The sequence below is a fragment of the Neoarius graeffei genome, chromosome 24 (genome assembly GCF_027579695.1).
Source record: "Neoarius graeffei isolate fNeoGra1 chromosome 24, fNeoGra1.pri, whole genome shotgun sequence".
In the NCBI taxonomy this organism is placed as follows: Eukaryota; Metazoa; Chordata; class Actinopteri; order Siluriformes; family Ariidae; genus Neoarius; species Neoarius graeffei.
In genome coordinates, this window is record NC_083592.1 from 41,983,697 (window position 1) to 42,007,061 (window position 23,365).

Below are 23,365 nucleotides of genomic sequence, written 5' to 3' on the forward strand. Positions count from 1 at the left end.
GAGTAATCAGTGCTCAAGTCCAAGTCAAGTCACAAGTCCTTAAAATTAGAGCATGGGTCCTGTACTCGAGTACTACAAGCCTGATATGAAGTGATGTTTTAACTTTATTTTTTTTCTGTTATATTATTTTTTCACTTTATATCACTTCCAGATTTAAACTTCAGGGTTCTATTTTTTTCTCTTTCTCTAATAGTGTGGGGTTCACATAACCATTCCCTGAGAAGGAGAAAATAAAGACCCTTTTAGTGTAATTGATAGAACTTCCTTAGAAAGTACCAAGACCAGCTTGAGTGGAACCAAATAAACTAGAACTCCTAAATGCTCCTTACTTTTGAGAAATCCACGAACAACTCTACAATGATGGGTTTTCCTTTAGAACCCCTTTATGGAACGTTTAATCTCTAGCAAATCACTATGAAATCTCTCCTTGCGCTTTTTTCTTCCATGAACATTTTCAAGTTTTTCTGCACTCCACTAGTCTCTAACTGATTGCATCTATTCAGTCTCTGCTGTTTATTTTCATGGATTTTCTTCTCATGCTGATGCAGCTCACGTTCTTTGACTTCTCTTTGACTTACTTCTTATGCGAATGCAGCTCACATTCCTGACAACCATCTCGACCTTTCTCCTCTGCTGCTCACGCCATGTACGTAAGGATTAAAGAGAAGTTAATAGCCATTCTGCAAGTCATAGATTAGGAGGAAAGGAAGTCAATGTGGTGCTAACCTGCTACTGCAGTTTTGGGATGGAGCAGCAGGCTGAGATCTGATCTAAAAAAAAAAATAGCCATGATTTCCAGAATTAGTGACTGGCGCCTGGTAGAAATTGGGAATTCAGCAGCTAAATTTATGCTGAAATACAGTTTGTCTGAAGAGAGAATTGTACTCAGGGGTGTTGAACTCCATTGATTTTCCTGCTCATAGGCCGCTGATTCCACCCACTATTTAATTACCAAGTTCAATAAGCGTGGTAGAGCAGGGAAATCATGAAAAATCTGATAGAACCTGGCTCTCCAAGAACCCCTGCCTTAGATGATTAAAAATTGAGTCTATGATGTTTACAAATGTAACACTTTAATAATATTTATAATGTTTATATCGCAGACAAGACATTTTTGAAGAGCCAGATGGCATACTATTACAACTCACCTCAATTATAGAACACTGTCTCCGCCTGTGGCAGAATGTGCACTCACATTCTCTAGAAAGTTCCCAGTTTGGAGTAGCTTGGTTTAAAGCTAGACGGCCTTTTGATTTCATAAAATCGGTGAAATTTAGTTCCCTCTGAAATTTGGTATATATATTTATAATATATATGTAATAATATATGTTTATTAACCCTCATCCTACCATGCTATTTTACACCTTAATCTTACCATGTGGGGCCCGTTTGGACCCCAGTACTTTTCTTTAAAATTAAAGCTTATAAAGACAAAATCACCAGATAAGTTTTGCTCAGAACATCTTGTATTAATAACAGCAATACACTAAAGGGCCCAAGGCATAAAGAACACACTTAACCTTCATCCTACCAGCCAATTTTACATACACAAACTACCAGGCGGGGTCCGTATGGACCCCAGGAGGGAATACCTTGAAATCAATGCAGTAAGAACCAATTCAATGCAGCAAACAGACATAACTTTATTGAAGAACAAAATCCACTATGGCTGAATATCAATGATGTATTATAAATGCAATAACATTGCAATAATATTGCAATAACTAGCATACATGTAGCAAATTATAGCGCCACAAAAAAAAAATTGGCATTATATACATGATTTTTGCAGCTCATGCAGCTGTAAAACATTCTGGATTACAACTTAGGTCTTTTCTTACAGAATTTAAAACAAAAAAGTAATTGTAAAATAATTTAGGGCTTTTGTTTTGCAGCCTGTGCTTATTGCAGCAGTGGGGTCCACACGGACCCCAAGAAGGAATGCCTTGGTAGTTTCATTATGGAACATAAAAGAAATAAAAGAAGTTAACTTTCAGTGTGCTATTCAATTATAAAATGAAAGACAGATAAACTTTACTCTGGGGTCCGGTTGGACCCCAGTAACAAATTAATTATACCTTCACAATGCAAAAAGCTGATCTTCCGGTGCTTTAGTGTTTTAATTAAGACATAAATTCCGACAAATTCATAAAACGGTGAGGCAGTATGTCACATATTTTTAAAATGGCAAACAAACATATAGGTGCGGGGTCCAGATGGATCCCACTTGGTAGGATGAAAGTTAATGTAATATCTCACAAAAAACAGGCCATTCTGTGGCTGGGAAGTTATTTAATTTGAGTGGATTCCCGAGCAAATAATGTGCATGAAATCGCTCACTTCACGCAGTCAAGCAGACAGACCAAGTCCGTGTGCGCATCCGCAGGTTTACCTTGACCGTGCACTGACAGTTACATCATTCTGTCACTAAACGAACAGCTGATCACACCGAGGTGCTCGCTGACCACCAATATTTATTCGTTTGGTCCTGCATTTCCTTTCTTTCGCATATAACATAACGTCTTTTCTTCTCGCTTTCCATTACTGTAGTCAGTCTTCCACGTTTCATTCGCACATTCATGTCCTCCATTTTTCTCTCCTGTTTCAAATTTGTATCCCACAATGCCTTGCACGAACAGGGAAAGCCCACCACGTGATGCATGACGTAGTATCTTGTATTGGGTCATGGTGAAGCAGGAAAAAATAGCAGAGAATTTAGAGCCACGTGGCCTTAAATTCATTAATGGTTCTATTAAAAAATCTAATAAAATTGGAAGTCTGTGCTTTGAATTCAGTAGCTTTCGGTCCACTAAACAAAAATAATTGGGTGTCAGGGAAAATTATTTTTATGACCTACACTTGAAAAACCTGAAAGGCAGTCTACCTTTAAAGTGTCAAGGCTGAGCTCTGACCCTTTTTCTTTGGGCTCCCGTGCTTCTTTTACTGGTTATCATTCCTTCTAAACATGTTTTTGACAGTCCTTTTTTACTACGTTTGATGTGACCATAAAGTTTGAGTGTTTTTCCTTTTGATGAGAGGGACTATTGGGGTTAAACCAGTTGTTTCAAGAAGAGTTTGGATCCTTATGTGATTGGAGAGACGTTTGTTTGTCATGAATCTCATGATGTAGTTTTGGAAGGTTTCAACTCTTTTTCGAAGCACTGTTGTCCAATTAACACAGTCGAACCCATAGAGCATGACTGGTAGTATGTATGTATTGTAAATTTGAGCCTTAATTTGGTAGGGGACATGGTTAGAGGTGAGGAGATCTTTATTCCTCTCAAATGCTGCCCAACCAAGGCAGATCCTATGCTGAACAGGATGACTATGCCAAACCTAAATAAAACCACATAACTATGACAAATCCAAATTCACAAGTTCAAGGAGCACCACCTCCGGACCCTCGCCATGCAACCAGGAGTGCACATCAGCAGCCTCGGACTTGGGTGTGGCATGCAACCAGAGGATTACCACTTAAGTCTCTCAACATCTGTACATATAACACCTGAACTATAAATGACTTAAATGAAGACTCACTTGAAATTATGAGATAAAAGATATCAAGTGGGACATAATTGGGCTAGCTGAGACTAAAATGAAAGAGTCCAAAATTGAACTCCTAGAAGAATCAGGCATTATCTCTTCTTCTCAGGTAATGAAATTTCTAGATCTCACAGTGTTGGTTTCCTTGTCAGGAAATCTTTGGTTCCTTTCATTAATGACTATGATCCAATATCTGATAGGCTTGCAACCCTTACACTCAAAGAGAAATGTTCAAACTCGCCTCAAAGCAACTCAAAGCAAGCCCTATATATTAAACATCACATTACTGATATTTTGTATTAAGCAAATTCCGTCTGTGAGCAGGTTTATGGAATAACCTTGAATGGCGAGAAGAAGCTTACAGACTTAGACTTTGCAGATGATCTTACAATACTAGCAGTGGATGACACAACTATACAAGATATGGCAGCAAGTTTGGAACAAAATGCTGCCAAGGTGGGTCTACGTATAAGTAGTGAGAAGACAAAGACACTGCATGTGGCTAACCAAGTTAGTCCACAACCAATTACTGTCAACCAACAACCTGTTGAAGATGTAAGCCACTTCATATATTTGGGAAGCACTATGGCTAGTGATGGCAACACAGACCAAGACATCAACGTCAGACTGGGAAAAGCGGCGGCAGTTTTCGGAAAGCTTAACAACATATGGAACTCAAAGACCATCTCACTGAGTATTAAATTACAACTATACGCATCCATAGCGATCTCAACAACAACTTATGCATGCGAGACCTGGAAAAGCACTAACAAAACAGCACACAAATTTGACGTATTCCACCAAAGATGCCTGAGGAAAATACTGAAGATTACATACAGAGACAGAATCAGAAATGAAGAAGTACTAGCAAGAACTGGACAACAACCGCTAAGTGTAACAGTAGAACAACACAGAATGAGGTTTGCCAGACACAGACTGGACAACAACAGGTTGGCGAAGCAAGCAATACATTGGTCACCAACAGATGGAAGATGCAGGAGGGGCAGACCTAAGACAACATGGAGATCAACATTTAGAGAGGACTTGGCGGTGAGGGGACTCACATGGGAAGAGGGAAACAACGCCGCCCAAGACAGAAGACGATGGAGAGGACTTGCCACCCTTTGTCCCCCCAGGGATCAGAGGAACTAATACTATAATACTACTAATAAAAAGGTACAACTCCAGTTGTTTTCAATGGAATTTTGCCCCTTTAAAAATCTGCTTTACTGAACGCTTACAGCCAGTAGACATTTGTACTTACTCGTACTTACTCACAATGCAGGCGCAAGTGTTGACCAGTGTTGACACATCACACACTCTCAATTCATTTGGCCTCCATCAGGAATCATTATGCACACAGCTACCACAAACTCACTCATCAATATTAAGCTAAAGAGTGAGGGAAAGTGCATCATCAGCAACAAACAAATAACATCCAGATAGCTCTGGGGTGTCGGATGAGGACACTGGACTTTAGCCAAGCTCTGTTTCTATGCAAATGCAGATGCTGACAGTTGTCATGTCACGACGTATGCCAATAAGCAGTTAATGAGAGTCATGAACAAAATTGATGTTCATTGCACCAAAGGACATATAGTTATTAAGATATTATTCCGTCTTTCACATTGGGATTGTCCATAAAACATCCATCACATCTCTTTAGGGGTCAGACAACAAGAGTTACTGCTTATGCATAGTGGTGCAAGGGAAAATAAATCGCACTATAATAACTACAATCTAATGGCATGGCTTTCAGTGAGCTGTGGTTTTGTGTTACAGTTTAATAACATCACTACGGCAATGACATTACTCAGTTAGGTAAACTACAGTGCTTTTATTTAGACCTATTAAGAAGATCTCTTGTAGCCTTCGATATCTTATTGATACAATCAAATTATTTCCCAGATATCTGCCGAAAAATAGTCCATCCATCCGTCTGTCCATTATCCGTAGCCGCTTATCCTGTTCTACAGGGTCGCAGGCAAGCTGGAGCCTATCCCAGCTGACTATGGGCGAGAGGCGGGGTACACCCTGGACAAGTCGCCAGATCATTGCAGGGCTGACAAATAGACATTCACGGTCAATTTAGAGCCACCAATTAGCCTAACCTGCATATCTTTGGGAGAAACCGGAGCATCCGGTGGAAACCCACACAGACACGGGGAGAACATGCAAACTCCACACAGAAAGGCCCTTGCCGGCCACTGGGCTCGAACCCAGGACCTTCTTGCTGTGAGGCGACAGTGCTAACCACTATACCACCGTGCCACCCCCGAAAATAGTTGACCCAGGAAATTTTGGGTGCATTATTTTGATAAATGTTGTTGTCTAAACTGTTACAGCATAACATTAACCTCCTAGGGCTTAGCGGTCACATGCGTGGACAGCACTTTATGGAAATTCGGAACAAGAATCCACATATGTGGACATACTTTTTCTCTAAAAGTACATCTTATCAAAAGATGATGCTTAGTTTTTATTCTAATCAGGTTCTAATAAGCCCAAATAGCAAAGAGAAATAAAAAATGCATGTAAAAAACAGCTTGGGCCTTAGGAGGTTAATGTTTCCTGATGTACCCCTTCTCTAAAATATAGGGTTTTTTTCCAACAGCAAACCCTCTTAGATGGCTGATTCAGATCCTGTAGGTTGGTGTTTAGGTCAATTTTGTTCTCACAAATGATGTAGTGTTTTCTTGATGGTTTTTTTGTATTTAATCTGAATTATGAGCTCATAGTGTGAGCTAAAAAAAAAAACTATGAACCCCAAATTTAGAGTAATTCTGTCAAACATTACAGGATGGGTGACACCTGGAAACTTTTAGCTACAAAATCTGCATGCTAATCCAGCTAGCTAAACTATCGTCCATAACTGCTTTATCCTGGTCAGGGTCAAGGTGAATCTGGAGGCTAAAATATCACATCACATCACATTATCTCTAGCCGCTTTATCCTTCTACAGGGTCGCAGGCGAGCTGGAGCCTATCCCAGCTGACTACAGGCGAAAGGCGGGGTACACCCTGGACAAGTCGCCAGGTCATCACAGGGCTGACACATAGACACAGACAACCATTCACACTCACATTCACACCTACGGTCAATTTAGAGTCACCAGTTAACCTAACCTGCATGTCTTTGGACTGTGGGGGAAACCGGAGCACCCGGAGGAAACCCACGCGGACACGGGGAGAACATGCAAACTCCACACAGAAAGGCCCTCGCCGGCCACGGGGCTCGAACCCAGGACCTTCTTGCTGTGAGGCGACAGCGCTAACCACTACACCACCGTGCCGCCAGGCTAAAATATGTATATTGATAATGTTATACTGTATGTTGACAGTTTAAGCTACTGTCTATTAAATTACTGAGATAATAAAGTAAATTAAGGCTCACTTGCTGAAATCCCACTCGTTTTGATTTATGTTGCAAATGCAGGCTAATTCACTAGCAGTTAGATTGCACCCTAGCTATTTGGAAGAACAAATTTCATATTCATATTCACTTTTAAAGCAGGTAAAGGTCTGGAGAGGTTTAGGCCATTTGTTGTTGTAGCTGTTGTTGCTTTATTAATTGAACAATTTATTACTTTTCGTTGTACATGGATTACTTTAATGTTTTATAATGACACTCTCACCAAACTTAGACGTAGTATCAATGTCGTAAGAGTATACACTTACACCCTTTCTCACACCACAGACTACCAAAGACCTTCCTTAATCCATTTCTCATTAATTTCTCGCACAACCTGTTTTATTGTTCCTTTATTGTAAACATCCCACTCGCTGAATAAGCTGGAAAATGTAGTTCCTGAAATTCACTGGTTTTCTACAGGATTAGAAATCACAGAGGTCACACATGATGAAGTGAAATCTCTGCTGCATGTTAATACAGTAAAAGTGTCAACAGGCCTTCAGCCTGAAAAATTTAGTCTAGATTGTAAAGAAAAAAAGGCCATTTTAAGCTGTTATGATGGTGAGTGCAGAAATTAATTTACAAAATAAGCATTGAGCATAAATATGCACCACCACTTATATTCATCTCATCTCATTATCTCTAGCCACTTTATCCTTCTTCAGGGTCGCAGGCAAGCTGGAGCCTATCCCAGCTGACTACAGGCGAAAGGCGGGGTACACCCTGGACAAGTCGCCAGGTCATCACAGGGCTGACACATAGACACAGACAACCATTCACACTCACATTCACACCTACGGTCAATTTAGAGTCACCAGTTAACCTAACCCGCATGTCTTTGGACTGTGGGGGAAACCGGAGCACCCGGAGGAAACCCATGCGGACACGGGGAGAACATGCAAACTCCGCACAGAAAGGCCCTCGCCGGCCCTGGGGCTCGAACCCAGGACCTTCTTGCTGTGAGGCGATAGCGCTAACCACTACACCACCGTGCCGCCACCACTTATATTACCTTACTATTTAGAAGTAGGTTGACTGACCTAGGACCAGTTGTCTTACTATCTGTGTGATTATGTATATGAAGAAACTGAAAGACACTTGGGTCTAATTCATTGTTGCAAAGAGCAAATTTAAAGACTGGAAATAGATTGGGACGATTTTGACAACAAAAGCTATTCTCTGTGTGTTGCTGTATTGCAGTCTGAATCAAACTGTTTGGCCATCACGAGCCTCCACAACAACTTCAATGCCACTTGACAAAGGTTCTGTTAGTCTCTAGAACTGTACTAAATAACAACACCATGATGTCGAGGATGATTGAAGAGAGCTGTCTAATATGTCAGTCCAAAATCTCCCATAGGTGATCAGGTTGAGATCTAGCAGAGGTGGACAAAGTACCCAACTTCATTACTTAAGTCAAAGTACAGATCCCGCTGGTCAAATGTTACTCTGATACAAGTGAAATTGTCCAGTCAAATTTTTACTTACAGTAAGTTAAAGTACTGAAGTACTTGCTTTTAAAAATACTTAAGTATTAAAAGTACATTTTCTGTCAACGCATTGTTGTATTATTGCCACAACGCTTACAAAACCTAATGCCATTACCAAAGACAGAAATGTGAATTCACAAAATGAACGCATGCTGTGCCATCATGGCAGTTTAACGTTAAGCTAGCTAGTCAGTGAAGCTCCACCTGACATGCTAGCAAACTCTTTTCAAGCTCGAAATCATATTGGGTAGCTAACGTTACTAGAAAAGAAAGATTTCTACATTGTTTATTTGACAAGCTTATGCTAAAACACATTTCTGAAAGGACTTCTGATAAGTTAACATTCATGTTAACGTAACTCCATTTTTACATGCTAACTAACAATGTCCAAGTTAACTAGCTATGTGTTATTGTTAGCCGTGGACAAGGCGATGGCAACTTGGCGGGCAAATCCATAGAAAGTTATTTGACTAATCAATACATAGCTATTGCAACATTATCGCTAGCTCTAAAAGCACAGACAGCTTCATTGCAAGCTTTCTCTTGGAGCAAAACATTTATATACTTCAAGGTGCTTCTGCAGGTTGGTTGACGAGTTTTTGTAGGCCATGATGTGGTTCGTTTCGGCAAACAAAGCAAACATTTAAAACGAAACGAATCTTTAGTCCTTTCAGAAAACTGAAACACAGGTTCCAGGTATGGCCATGAGTGCGTGCATTCTCCAGAAGAACCGCCTCCTTCCATTCTGCCATCAACTAATTTTGTTAAATAACGCTGCTGAGAAATCACTGAACTTGATTTTATACAGTCTATGGATGTGACGAGACCCTAGTGATTACTGATAGACTGTCTCAGTGTCACCTGCGAAAAAACCTAATCATGTTTTATAAAAGAAAACAGAAAACATCCACTTTTAACGCTGTTTCATTGTAACGAGGACCTTGACAGAAATGTAGTGGCGTCAAGTCAAGTCAAGTTTATTTGTATAGCGCTTTTAACAATAAACATTGTCACAAAGCAGCTTTACAGAATTTGAACGACTTAAAACATGAGCTAATTTTATCCCTAATCTATCCCCAATGAGCAAGCCTGTGGCGACGGTGGCAAGGAAAAACTCCCTCAGACAATATGAGGAAGAAACCTCGAGAGGAACCAGACTCAAAAGGGAACCCATCCTCATTTGGGCAACAACAGACAACATGACCATAACATTAACAGTTTTAACATGAAGTCAGTTTTGTTGATGTTATAAACTCTTCATTGATGGAAACTTGAGTGCAAAACTGTTCATGACAACTGCAGTCCTAAAGTTAGCGAGTCAACTGTAGTCCTCAGCCATAAAAGCATTACTGTAAGAGTCCAGAGTGTCCTCCAGGTGTGACTTTCGACTGTCCATATGGGGCCGTCCTCTACAGGAGCGATGCGATGAGACTCCAACCAGACACAGGGCACCAGGATGGATCAGGCAGGTCCGAGGAGCAGAAGAGGTCAGCATGTCAATCCCAGGATCAACATGTAACTCAGAGGGACAGATTTTTTTGGGGGGGACACAGGTTGTTAGGTATACCCAATGTCACCTGACTAAGTAGGAACAGTATACATATTGCACTGAGTACAAGCAGGGACTCCGGCAACTAAATACGACAGCATAACTAAAAGGGGAGAGCCAGAAGGTAACACAGGCATGAGGGAGCCCCGGGACATAAAGCAGCAGCCACTACACCGTCAACAAACTCGAGTGAGCAAGCGAGTGGGGGACTGACAGCATCCATACATCCCAGGAGTAAAAATATGATATTTGCCTTTCAAATGTAGTGAAGTTAAAGTCATAAGTTTCCCAAAAAAGAATACTCAAGTAAAGTACAGATACTCAAAAAGTGTACTTAAGTACAGTACTCAAGTAAATGTACTTTGTTACTGTCTACCTCTGAGATCTAGTGACTGTGAAGCCCATAGAATATGATTTATATCATTTTCATCCTCATCCTCACCTTCATTAAACCACTGTGGGTCCAATGGATGGGGGCGGAGTCATCCTGTATCAGACCACTCCCACCAGGAGAGAAATGTTTTATTGTAGGATAAAAATGATCAGTTAGAAGAACTCTGTATTGATTGCAGAGACTTTTCCCTTCTTTTTCTAACGGGACAAGTGGATCCAAACACTCCCAGGAAAATAAATCCCCCATAATATAACAAAGCCACCAGGTTTGCTTTAATTTAATCTATCTGCATGCAAATGAATAAAAACCCTCTGGCCGTGTTTTCTGTGGGTTCTGTGCGCCCTCTACAGGCTACTGGAGATAATTACAGGTGTCACAGGACAAACTACCGTCTGCGCATGCTCAAGCCTCACCCAGCCTGCAGATGCTGCATCATTCGCTTTTGTTCCAAATCAAAACTCTCATACTCATCTCATCTCATTATCTCTAGCCGCTTTATCCTGTTCTACAGGGTCGCAGGCAAGCTGGAGCCTATCCCAGCTGACTACGGGCGAAAGGCGGGGTACACCCTGGACAAGTCGCCAGGTCATCACAGGGCTGACACATAGACACAGACAACCATTCACACTCACATTCACACCTACGGTCAATTTAGAGCCACCAGTTAACCTAACCTGCATGTCTTTGGACTGTGGGGGAAACCGGAGCACCCGGAGGAAACCCACGCAGACACGGGGAGAACATGCAAGCTCCACACAGAAAGGCCCTCGCCGGCCACAGGGCTCGAACCCGGACCTTCTTGCTGTGAGGCGACAGCGCTAACCACTACACCACCGTACCGCCCACATCAGAATAAATAATCTGCAAAAATAGTATTAATATGAGTCTGTGATGGCGCACTATACATAATATCTCATCTCATCATCTCTAGCCGCTTTATCCTGTTCTACAGGGTCGCAGGCAAGCTGGAGCCTATCCCAGCTGACTACGGGCGAAAGGCGGGGTACACCCTGGACAAGTCGCCAGGTCATCACAGGGCTGACACATAGACACAGACAATCATTCACACTCACATTCACACCTACGGTCAATTTAGAGTCACCAGTTAACCTAACCTGCATGTCTTTGGAATGTGGGGGAAACCGGAGCACCCGGAGGAAACCCACGCGGACACGGGGAGAACATGCAAACTCCACACAGAAAGGCCCTCGCCGGCCACGGGGCTCGAACCCGGACCTTCTTGCTGTGAGGCGACAGCGCTAACCACTACACCACCGTACCGCCTATACATAATATTTAGTACGCTATTATGCTGTTTGGACATAGACAGATACATTTCTCATTCCAGGTTTGCAAAATGACGCCTTTTCAAACATTTCTGCAAATTTAATTTCTCTCAGAAGAACATGATCTATGGACTCATTATGGACATGAGCAAATATGACTATCTGGTTAATATTCTTATTCTTGGAAAATTTTATATACACAAATCAAAGTATATGAAGGTGAAACTTAGGTGTTTGTGTGTGCTTTCAAGCACAGTGGTGCTTGAAAGTTTGTGAAGCCTTTAGAATTTTCTATATTTCTGCATAAATATGACCTAAAACATCATCAGATTTTCACACAAGTCCTAAAAGTAGATAAAGAGAACCCAGTTAAACAAATGAGACCAAAATATTATACTTGGTCATTTATTTATTGAGGAAAATGATCCAATATTACATATCTGTGAGGGGCAAAAGTGTGTGAACCTTTGCTTTCAGTATCTGGCGTGACCCCCTTGTGCAGCAATAACTGCAACTAAACGTTTGCGGTAACTGTTGATCAGTCCTGCACACCGGCTTGGAGGAATTTTAGCCCATTCCTCTGTACAGAACAGCTTCAACTCTGGGATGTTGGTGGGTTTCCTCACATGAACTGCTCGCTTCAGGTCCTTCCACAACATTTCGATTGGATTAAGGTCAGGACTTTGACTTGGCCATTCCAAAACATTAACTTTTTGAGATTCAGTTCCTGGACGGATGTCCTGACATTTTCCTTTAGATTGATGTTTTCGGTCATATTTATGCAGAAATATAGAAAATTCTAAAGGGTTCACAAACTTTCAAGCACCACTGTATATATATATATATATATATAGAGAGAGAGAGAGAGAGAGGGCGGCACGGTGGTGTAGTCGTTAGCACTGTCGCCTCACAGCAAGAAGGTCCGGGTTCGAGCCCCGTGGCCGGCGAGGGCCTTTCTGTGTGGAGTTTGCATGTTCTCCCCGTGTCCGCGTGGGTTTCCTCCGGGTGCTCCGGTTTCCTCCACAGTCCAAAGACATGCAGGTTAGGTTAACTGATGACTCTAAATTGACCGTAGGTGTGAATGTGAGTGTGAATGGTTGTCTGTGTCTATGTGTCAGCCCTGTGATGACCTGGCGACTTGTCCAGGGTGTACCCCGCCTTTCGCCCGTAGTCAGCTGGGATAGGCTCCAGCTTGCCTGCGACCCTGTAGAACAGGATAAAGCGGCTAGAGATAATGAGATGATATATATATATATATATATATATATATATATATATATAAAACTGGACTGTTGCTCAGTGGTCCAAAGTCCTCTTTTCAGATGAAAGTAAATTTTGCATTTCATTTGGAAATCAAGGTCCTAGAGTCTGGAGGAAGAGTGAAGAGGCACAAAATCCAAGGTGTTTGAAGTCCAGTGTGAAGTTTCTACAGTCTTTGATGATTCAGGGTGCCATGTCATCTGCTAGTGTTGGAATGCAACAGTTGTAGCTCCTTTCCTGAAGACGTCTGTGAATGGTGGCTCTTGATGTACTGACACCAGCCTCAGTCCACTCCTTGTGAAGCTCTCCCAAATTCTTGAATTGACTTTTCTTGGCAATGCTCCCAAGGCTGCAGTCATCCCTGTTGCTCGTGCACCTTTTCCAGCCAGCCTTTTCAGCAATGACCTTCTGTGGCTTACCCTCCTTGTGGAAGGTATCGATGATTGTCTTTTGGACAACTGTCAGGTCAGCAGTCTTCCCCATGATTGTGGTTGCATGTACCGAACTAGACTGAAAGATATATGGTATTTATACTGTTTTACTCAAACTCAAAATGAAATACTGTATACTGTCAGAAATAAGGGTACAGTAATAATCAATTTCTGTCGCTCAAAGTACAATCTACACTAATGTACCCCCTAAGGATCATGATTGGACCTCGGGGTAACTATGTGTACCTTTTTCGGGACAGAAAGATACCGTACATATATGTTCCCCAGCAGCATATAAAGGGTACAGATAAGTACCTTAGATGGCACTGCCCCAGTGGCATGCTGTTATACCCCTAAAGGTACAATAATGTACTTTATTTTCTGAGAATGTAATATTTTGAGATACTGTATTTCTAATTTTCATGCCATAATCATCAAAATTAAAACAAAACCGGCTTGAAATAGTTCATTTTACATGTAATGAATATAGAATATATGAAAGTTTACCTTTTTGAATTATGCTATGAAAAAATTAACTTTTTCATGATGTTTTAAGTTTTTGAGATGCATTAGGATATCTTTTGAACATAAAATCCTTCAAGGTCATAAGAAATAAATATGCAGTGAAACTGTTTAGCATAATAGACATTAATATGACATTCATAAACAAACAAACAAACAAACAAACAAATAAATAACTTAATAGTTCAGGGCTTTTTTTTAATATGAACCTGACCCTATTGGTCTTATGTAAAGATGTTCAAAGTTGTCTATCAGGAATTTGTTCCATTAAAAAAAAAAACGTAATTTGTGTTGATTATCAGAGGTCAGGGGGCATGGTACTCTACGTCTATGCCTAAAGCACTGAAATATAAACAAATCAAACATCACCAGTATAATCCAGTAACTCTGCACTTTGTTGCAGTGTTTTGACTGGGTGTATTTCTCTGACTAATGAATTTGTCAGCTCCAGGAATGTCCTAAAACTTGACATGCTGTTATACCCCAAAAGGTACAATAGTGTACTTTATTTTCTGAGAATGTAATATTTTGAGATACTGTATTTCTGATTTTCATGAGCTATAAGCCATAATCATCCAAATTAAAACAAAAAAGGCTTGAAATAGTTCATCTTACATACATGTAATGAATATAGAATATATGAAAGTTTACCTTTTTGAATTATGCTATGAAAAAATGAACTTTTTCATGATGTTTTAAGTTTTTGAGATGCATTAGGATATCTTTTGAACATAAAATCCTTCAAGGTCATGAGAAATAAATATGCAGTGAAATTGTTTAGCATAATATACATTAATATGACATTCATAAACAAACAAACAAACAAACAAACAAACAACTCAAAAGTTTTGATTTTTTTTAAAATATGAACCTGACCCTATTGGTCCTATGTAAAGATGTTCAAAGCAAGTTGTCTGTCAGGAATTTATTCCTTTAAAAAAAAAACGTAATTCGTGTTGATTATCAGAGGTCAGGCGGCACGGTGGTGTAGTCGTTAGCACTGTCTCACAGCAAGAAGGTCCGGGTTCGAACCCCGTGGCCGGCGAGGGCCTTTCTGTGCGGAGTTTGCATGTTCTCCCTGTGTCCGCGTGGGTTTCCTCCGGGTGCTCCGGTTTCCCCCACAGTCCAAAGACATGCAGGTTAGGTTAACTGGTGACTCTAAATTGAGCGTAGGTGTGAATGTGAGTGTGAATGGTTGTCTGTGTCTATGTGTCAGCCCTGTGATGACCTGGCGACTTGTCCAGGGTGTACCCCGCCTTTCGCCCGTAGTCAGCTGGGATAGGCTCCAGCTTGCCTGCGACCCTGTAGAACAGGATAAAGCGGCTAGAGATAATGAGATGAGATGAGATGAGATGAGATGAGAAACGTCACAAACAAGCCTTTAAATTTCAGGCCTTTAAAACAAAAACGGCTTGAAATAGTTCATTTTACATGTAATGAATATAGAATAGATGAAAGTTTACCTTTTTGAATTATGCTATGAAAAAATGAACTTTTTCATGATGTTTTAAGTTTTTGAGATGCATTAGGATATCTTTTTTTGAACATAAAATCCTTCAAGGTCATAAGAAATAAATATGCAGTGAAATTGTGTAGCATAATAGACATTAACCCTTTGATGCAAAACATATGCACACCCCTTCTAATGCACAACATGGGTCAAAAATGACCCGCATTCATTTTCCAGGTTATTTCATGCTGACTGAGTTTTTCTTTGCTCGATCTTTTGAAATCAATTTATTTTATGATTGAATATTCCAAGTATTCTTTAAATATCTTGTTTTTAATGACCACAAATCATTAATTTAATTTTTTCTTTCTTACTTTATGAACAAAAATACTTTTTATATTACTACACATGGGTCATCCAAGTGTGATTTAAAATTAAATGTCTTAATACTATAATAATAATTTGTTTCAAGTAATTACTTTAGCAGTGAATGGGGCCAGTTATTTATTTATTAACTATGTCGTTAGCTAAGCCAACTACAATAAAATTAGCTAACTAAAGTAGAATATGTCGACAGCTAGGTAGCTAATAGTAATTACTTGTAACTTTCTGACAAGTAATCTCCTCACTCTCAAGGGAACCTAAACATAATCAATTTTTTTCTAAGGTAATGTTAGAACAATTGAAAAACATTACTTCCATGTATGAGATGGGCAAAGGGCGCTGTGCTGAGCTGTGAAATGTCTGACACAAGCACAATTCACAGTTCCCACCAAACGCTGGAGTAAATGCATGCGGGTCGTTTCTGACCCATGTGTGTAAACTTGATGTCGAATTACAAAAGCTGTGCTTGTTCATAACTTAAGAAAGGAAAAATAAAAATGATGATTTGTGCTAAACGAAAACAAGATATTTACTGCATATTTTGAAAAGTAAATGACAAAATGAATTTATTTCAAAAGTATATCACAGAAACACTCAGCCATACATGAAATAACCTGGAAAATGAATGCAGGTCGTTTTTGACCCATGTTGTGCATTAGAAGGGTAGTGATACAAAAAGGGTTTTTATTCAAAAAGTAAGAAAGGAAAAAATAAAATAAGGATGTATGATGATCAAAAACAAGTTAATTGAGGAATACCTTGAATACTGAATGATGGAATTAATTTATTGCAAAGATATAGAAGATAAAAACTCAGCCGGGTCACTTTTGACCCATGTTTTGCATCAAAGGGTTAATATGACATTCATAAACAAACAAACAAACAAATAACTCAAAAGTTCTGATTTTTTTTTTTTAATATGAACCTGACCCTATTGGTCTTATGTAAAGATGTTCAAAGCAAGTTGTCTGTCAGGAATTTGTTCCTTTAAAAAAAAAAACAACACCTAATTTGTGTTGATTATCAGAGGTCAGAGGTCAGGGGGCGTGGCACTCTATATAAACAAATCAAACCTCGCCGGTATAACCCAGTGACTCTGCAGTGTTTTGACAGGGTGTATTTCTCTGATTAATGAACTTGTCAGCTCCAGGAATGTCCTAAAACTTTAAAAATATATAATTAATTAATTTAAAAAAAAAAATACGGGATAATTTAGACTTTTCCGGGAGAGTTTGATTGGGCGGGGCTTAGCAGGAGTACTCCAGTGCAATCCCATTGCGTCATTTCCGCTAGCCTGATTTTTTTTTTTTTTAATATTGAACGCTTAAAATGATATTGTGTTCAATACTATTAACTGGATATACAGATTTTTAAGTCTTTATTCCACACTAATAAAGTAAACCGGGGACACGCAGTGTTTTTGAGACGCAGGTGTCTGTCTGAATGCGCATGCGCACTCCGGGTTGAAGCGTCGTACTTGTTTGGAAACAGAAGCAAGCCGCTGTGCATGGACATATGAGAGAGACAAAGCTGCTGTCATGGCAGAAAACAACCACAGTGACATCATCGAGCATCATGACGATGAAGAGATGGAGAAGATGAACAGGCGGAGAAATGATTCGCAGTCGCTGATGGAGAGCGGCCCTGGTTCAGAGAGGGAGGGATACAGCAGCACCCAGTCCTCCCACCGCCTGCTGGCGTACAGTGATGCTCTCATCTCCATCATCGCCACTGTCATGGTACCATCAGACACACAGCTCCTGTCCTTAGGGAGACCAGTTGTGCATTGTGTTTGTAGAGCAGCTAACTGAGTTGTCCATAAATTCTGTCTTTGCAGATATTACCTGTTGCCCATATAAAATTTCAAGACACTGAGGTAAGATATGTTAAACATCATTCATTCATTCATTTGGGAGTTACACAAACCAGTGCATATTTGGTGCTGGTTGCAAGCCTGGATAGATTTTGGAGATTGGTAAAAAAAATCTGTCCCCAAAGGGGTTCTCATCTCATCTCATTATCTCTAGCCGCTTTATCCTGTTCTACAGGGTCGCAGGCAAGCTGGAGCCTATCCCAGCTGACTACGGGCGAAAGGCGGGGTACACCCTGGACAAGTCGCCAGGTCATCACACAAATGGCCCTTTTCCACTACCCTTTTTCAGCTCACTTCAGCCCGACACGGCTCGCGTTTCGACTACCTCAGAGCAGCACGACTCAGCTCGCTTCAGCCCTACTCAGCACCCAAAACTCGCACGGTTTTGGAGTGGGGCTGAAGCGAGCCGAGTGGGGCTAGGGGCGTGAGGAGACACTCCCCTGTGCACTGATTGGTGAGGAGGAGTGTCCTCACATGCCCACACACGCCCCGCGAGCACGCTGGGATCTGTAAACACCATAAACCCGGAAGAAGAAGAATTACGAGAATTTCTGAAGCCTTATGCGCCTCGCCTCATCTATACGCTCTTGCCAGTATCTGTTGGCGTTATCGGTGACAACAAGCCACAGCACCAAGACCAGCAACATTAACGACTCCATGTCCTCCATGTTTATTGTTTACTATCCGGGTCGTGAGACTACCGCTTAAAAGGTCACTGATGTCACTGTTTGCGCCGCCTAACGACATCACGTGACGTCCACCCAATGTGTCCACCCACTTCCAGCCAGCACGGTTCAGCGCGGTTGTAGTCGAAATGCAACTCCAACAGCCCCGCTCAGCTCGACTCAGCCCAACACGGCACGGCTCAGCCCAACTCAGCCACGTTGGTAGTGGAAAAGCGGCAATAGACACAGACAACCATTCACACTCACATTCACACCTACGGTCAATTTAGAGTCACCAGTTAACATAACCTGCATGTCTTTGGACTGTGGGGGAAACCGGAGCACCCGGAGGAAACCCACGCGGACATGGGGAGAACATGCAAACTCCGCACAGAAAGGCCCTTGCCGGCCACGAGGCTCGAACCCGGACCTTCTTGCTGTTAGGCGACAGCACTAACCACTACACCACCGTGTAGGGGTTGGAAATTAATTACCCTGTAAACAGTGGGTGGTAGAAAAGAGCAACTGGACTTGCTTGAAGATTCTTGAAAACGTTTCGCCTCTCATCCGAAAGGCTTCTTCAGTTCTGTCTGACTAATAAGGAGCATCAGATATTTATCCTCTCATGGATCAGAATCAGAATTCTGATGACAAGCTCATCTAAGGTGTCGTTGAGGCCTCATGTTGGTGTGGGTCACTGGAGGCTGGGTGTGAACGGCGAGTCATTAGGGTGATCACTGGATCGCCCGTTAGGGTGATCAATGGAAAGCTGACTCCCTCTGTCCTCCTGTGAGTCACTGAAAACAGCTGGGTCTTGGCATGCACCCAGCCATCTGGGAAGTGTGCCCAAGACCGCATTGTAGATGGTTGATAAATGATGTCTTAGACCGCCACCTCTGTTCAGTGATGGCCGTTCCAGGTTGACAAAAATGGCTTCTTTAACTCCTCGCTCATACCAACGATCCTCTCTGGCTAAAATGTGTACGTTACAATCCTGAAATGAGTGTCCTTTGTTGTTAAGATGAAGATAGACAGCAGAGTCCTGGCCTGAGGAGCTGGCTCTCCTGTGTTCAGCCATGCGTCTGTAAAGTGGTTGTTTTGTTTCCCCAATATATGGGTCCATACATTTCTCACTGCACTGAATTGCATGCACTACATTGTCCTGTTTGTGTCTGAGTATTCTGTCCTTAGGGTGGACCAGTTTCTGCTTCAGGGTGTTACTGAGTCTGAAATGTACCGGAATGTTGTGTTTGTAGAAGATCCTCCTGAGTTTCTCAGATAGACCAGAAATGTAGGGCATGACAATGTTCTTGCGTTTGTTCCTGTTTTCATCTTTGTCCGTTATGTTCCTTTTTCTGCTCTTTAGGAAAGACCAGTTGGGATAACCGCAGTTCTGAAGTGCTTTCTTGATGTGATTTCTGCTCCTTCTCTTTTCCCTCTATCGTTGTAGGAATGTTCTGAGCCCTGTGTTGCAAGGTCCTAATGACCCCCAATTTATGTTCCAGTGGGTGGTGAGAGTCGAAAAGTAGGTACTGGTCTATGTGTGTGGGTTTCCGGTAGACCTCGATACTAAGGCTTCTGTCTTGTCTAATGTGTACATCACAATCCAAGAAGGCTAGATTATTCCCACTGACATCCTCCCGAGTGAAGTTGATGTTGCTATCCACTGCATTGATGTGTTTCGAGAAAGCTTCCACCTCATGGGTTTTGATTTTAACCCAAGTATCATCCACGTATCTAAACCACTGGCTGGGAGCAACTCCTGCAAAAGTGGTCAAAGCTATATGTTCCACTTCCTCCATGTATAGATTGGCCACAATAGGGGATACCGGTGAGCCCATGGCGCATCCATGCTTCTGTCTGTAGAAACTTTCATTAAACTGGAAATAAGTGGTAATCAGGCAGAGGTCAAGCAGGGTGCAAATCTGATCCGTGGTGAGGTTCGTTCTATCCAGTAAGGAGCTATCCTGAAGGAGTCGTTTTCTAACAGATTCGACTGCTTCTGTGGTGGGAATGCAGGTGAACAGAGAAGTGACATCGTAGGAAACCATGGTTTCATCTGAATCTAGTTTGAGGTCTGCAACTTTAGTAGCAAAATCTTGGGAATTTTTGACATGATATTGTGTATTCCCAACCAGAGGAGCCAAGATGGTGGCTAGGTGTTTGGCAATGTTATATGTGACAGAGTTTATACTGCTGATGATAGGTCTGAGAGGAGCTCCTTCTTTGGGAGTCCATATATGAGAGGTACAGATTCCCCAGGGTACAATGCGGTCTTGGGCACACTTCCCAGACGGCTGCGTGCACGCCAAGACCCAGCTGTTTTCAGTGACTCACAGGAGGACAGAGAGAGTCAGCTTTCCATTGATCACCCTAATGGGCGATCCAGTGATCACCCTAATGACTCGCCGTTCACACCCAGCCTCCAGTGACCCACACCAACATGAGGCCTCAATGACACCTTAGATGAGCTTGTCATCAGAATTCTGATTCTGATCCATGAGAGGATAAATATCTGATACTCCTTATTAGTCAGACAGAACTGAAGAAGCCTTTCGGATGAGAGGTGAAACGTTTTCAAGAATCTTCAAGCAAGTCCAGTTGCTCTTTTCTACCACCCACAGTTTACTATGACCTGGATGACTGAGAATCTTCACAGACATGATGTATTCTTTCTCCATCACTATGTGATCTATGTGACAAATAAAAAAAAAAATTAACCACACTTTCTTTAACTCTGATGTACGCTGTTCTAGTGGGAAGCTGGATCATACCTGTTCTCAGATCAAGACCAGTCCAATTCAAAATAATGCTTATTATAACTCGAGATATGCAAGTGCTCTTCTGTCTGTCGAAGCACGAGTCCTGCTACAGTCACTGTTGTTCATATTACTTAGGATGTGTTCTGTTCTGGGCGGCACGGTGGTGTAGTGGTTAGCGCTGTCGCCTCACAGCAAGAAGGTCCGGGTTCGAGCCCCGTGGCCGGCGAGGGCCTTTCTGTGCGGAGTTTGCATGTTCTCCCCGTGTCCGCGTGGGTTTCCTCCGGGTGCTCCGGTTTCCCCCACAGTCCAAAGACATGCAGGTTAGGTTAACTGGTGACTCTAAATTGACCGTAGGTGTGAATGTGAGAGTGAATGGTTGTCTGTGTCTGTGTCAGCCCTGCAGTAACCTGGTGACTTGTCCAGGGTGTACCCCGCCTTTCGCCCGTAGTCAACTGGGATAGGCTCCAGCTTGCCTGCGACCCTGTACAGGATAAGCAGCTACAGATAATGGATGGATGGGTTAAGTTTTGATGGACACAACGCTGATCTTACACAGATTAATGAATTTGTCCATCCCTACTCACTATACATGATTGTGCAAACCCAAATGTTGCATAATCAGGTTAAGGGGAAAGTCATGACCTCATGGTTAGAGAAGCAGCTTTGGGAGCAAAAGGTTGCTGATTTGAGTCCCTGGACCAGCAGGAATGGCTGAAGTGCCCTTCAGCAACGCACCTAACCCCCAACTGCTACCCAGGCTGCTCTGGATATGTTGTACGTCACTCTGGATAAGAGCGTCCGTTAAATGCCATTAATGTAATGTAAAGCTTTTTTTTTTTTTTTTGTCTTTTAGATTTGTAAATGTAGCACATGCGTTTTCACTCCTCGGGCCTCATTTATTAATGTTCTTTTTAAAAAGCTTCTAAATACTTGGTGTAATTTCAAATTAAACGGTGCAGACTAAAACTGGGATTTATCAAATGTTCATCAGAAGGTCATGCACAAAAGTGTAAATAATGGATCATAAATATCATTAAATCAGATATTTCCTACTGTGTGTGCGTGCATTCAGCCAAGAGCAGTACTAACCCTATACGATATATTATAAACACATTTCATCAGTGTGTGTAAAGTGTCTCCAGATTTTTGACTCCAACATGCCAAAGTGAAACCGGTCACTCAGCCCTCATGTTAATAAAATATTCCTGTTACACACAGGAACTGACGGAAAGCATTCAGGCGATCCTCACTACGAAGATTGCCGTATACCTGATGACATTTCTGATTGTAACTGTCGCTTGGGCGGCACATATACGGTGAGTAGAGAGAAACACGCACAGCTACTGCGTTCCAGTCAACAGGAAACTCTGACCATTCGTTCTTTCATTTCCTCATTTTGTCTCATTTCAGACTGTTTCAGGTCATTGAGCACATCGATGACACACTTGCACTTCTTAATTTAGTGAGTTCCTTGAGCATGTTGTTAGTTTCTCTCTCTTTTTTTTTTTTTGAAAGACCTTTTAGCTCCAACAGACATTTTCCTCTTTCGTTCCTATTTCAGGCTTGTATGATGTTGATCACTTTCCTCCCGTACACAGTGAGTGAAACTTTAGAGAAAATGGATCCTGACATTGTGAAATACTGACATTGTAATAACTTGAAGTATGATTTACAACATATAAAGTCACACCAAGTACAGCATTACTTTTTCATCCACATTTGGTTCTGAGGAATTCAGAAGATTGCATTGTTCATTTCCTGTAGTTTTCCCTGATGGCAGCTTTCCCAGAAAACACCCTTGGCATTCTGCTCTTTTGTGCCTGCGTCATTATTATCGGTCTCGTTCAGGTACGGAACTCAGACTTTATACAGCAAATATAAAATAAACATGGATACAGTCTAGTGATAAACTGCAGTGTGTAACAGTAATAAAGATGATGGATCTGAATTAATACAGTCAATACATTTACATGCACAAAATATGCCAGTTTTTACTCTTATTCCGAAAAAGACAGTATTCCTTGTCAGTCAGTTAATCATGGCTTTATTTATCATCGATATGTATGGTACAATGAGTCAAAGACTCGTAACAAATACATTCGAACTAAAAATACCTAAATTAAAAAAAAAAAAAAAAACGAGCATTAAGCTACTATAGATAAACATCAAATAGATCACCCTATCATACATATTATATCAAGGACGTCTTATATAAGACAATATTAAACTAGATAGACCGTGACCTAAAGTCACAGTAATTTGCGCTAGCTGTTACAAACTGGGACATCTGGTGACCATACCCTAAAGATCCGGAACAGTAAGAGATAGAGAATGACGCTTACTGA

General features: G+C 41.5%; 1 protein-coding gene across 2 annotated transcripts in view; it reads left to right on the top strand.

Moving 5' to 3' along the window:
• Positions 1-23,365, top strand: part of tmem175 (transmembrane protein 175) — a 101,142-nt gene that overhangs the window by 69,455 nt on the left and 8,322 nt on the right. The window contains exons 1-6 of one of the 2 annotated variants that reach the window (XM_060907252.1): positions 17,119-17,459; positions 17,558-17,596; positions 22,239-22,336; positions 22,431-22,482; positions 22,582-22,617; positions 22,785-22,868. In XM_060907252.1, the coding sequence (XP_060763235.1) occupies positions 17,259-17,459; positions 17,558-17,596; positions 22,239-22,336; positions 22,431-22,482; positions 22,582-22,617; positions 22,785-22,868 (510 nt within the window). In that variant the 5' untranslated portion in view covers positions 17,119-17,258. Of the gene's footprint in view, positions 1-17,118; positions 17,460-17,557; positions 17,597-22,238; positions 22,337-22,430; positions 22,483-22,581; positions 22,618-22,784; positions 22,869-23,365 lie in introns of those variants that run through there. The other variant, XM_060907253.1, reaches the window with a different exon arrangement.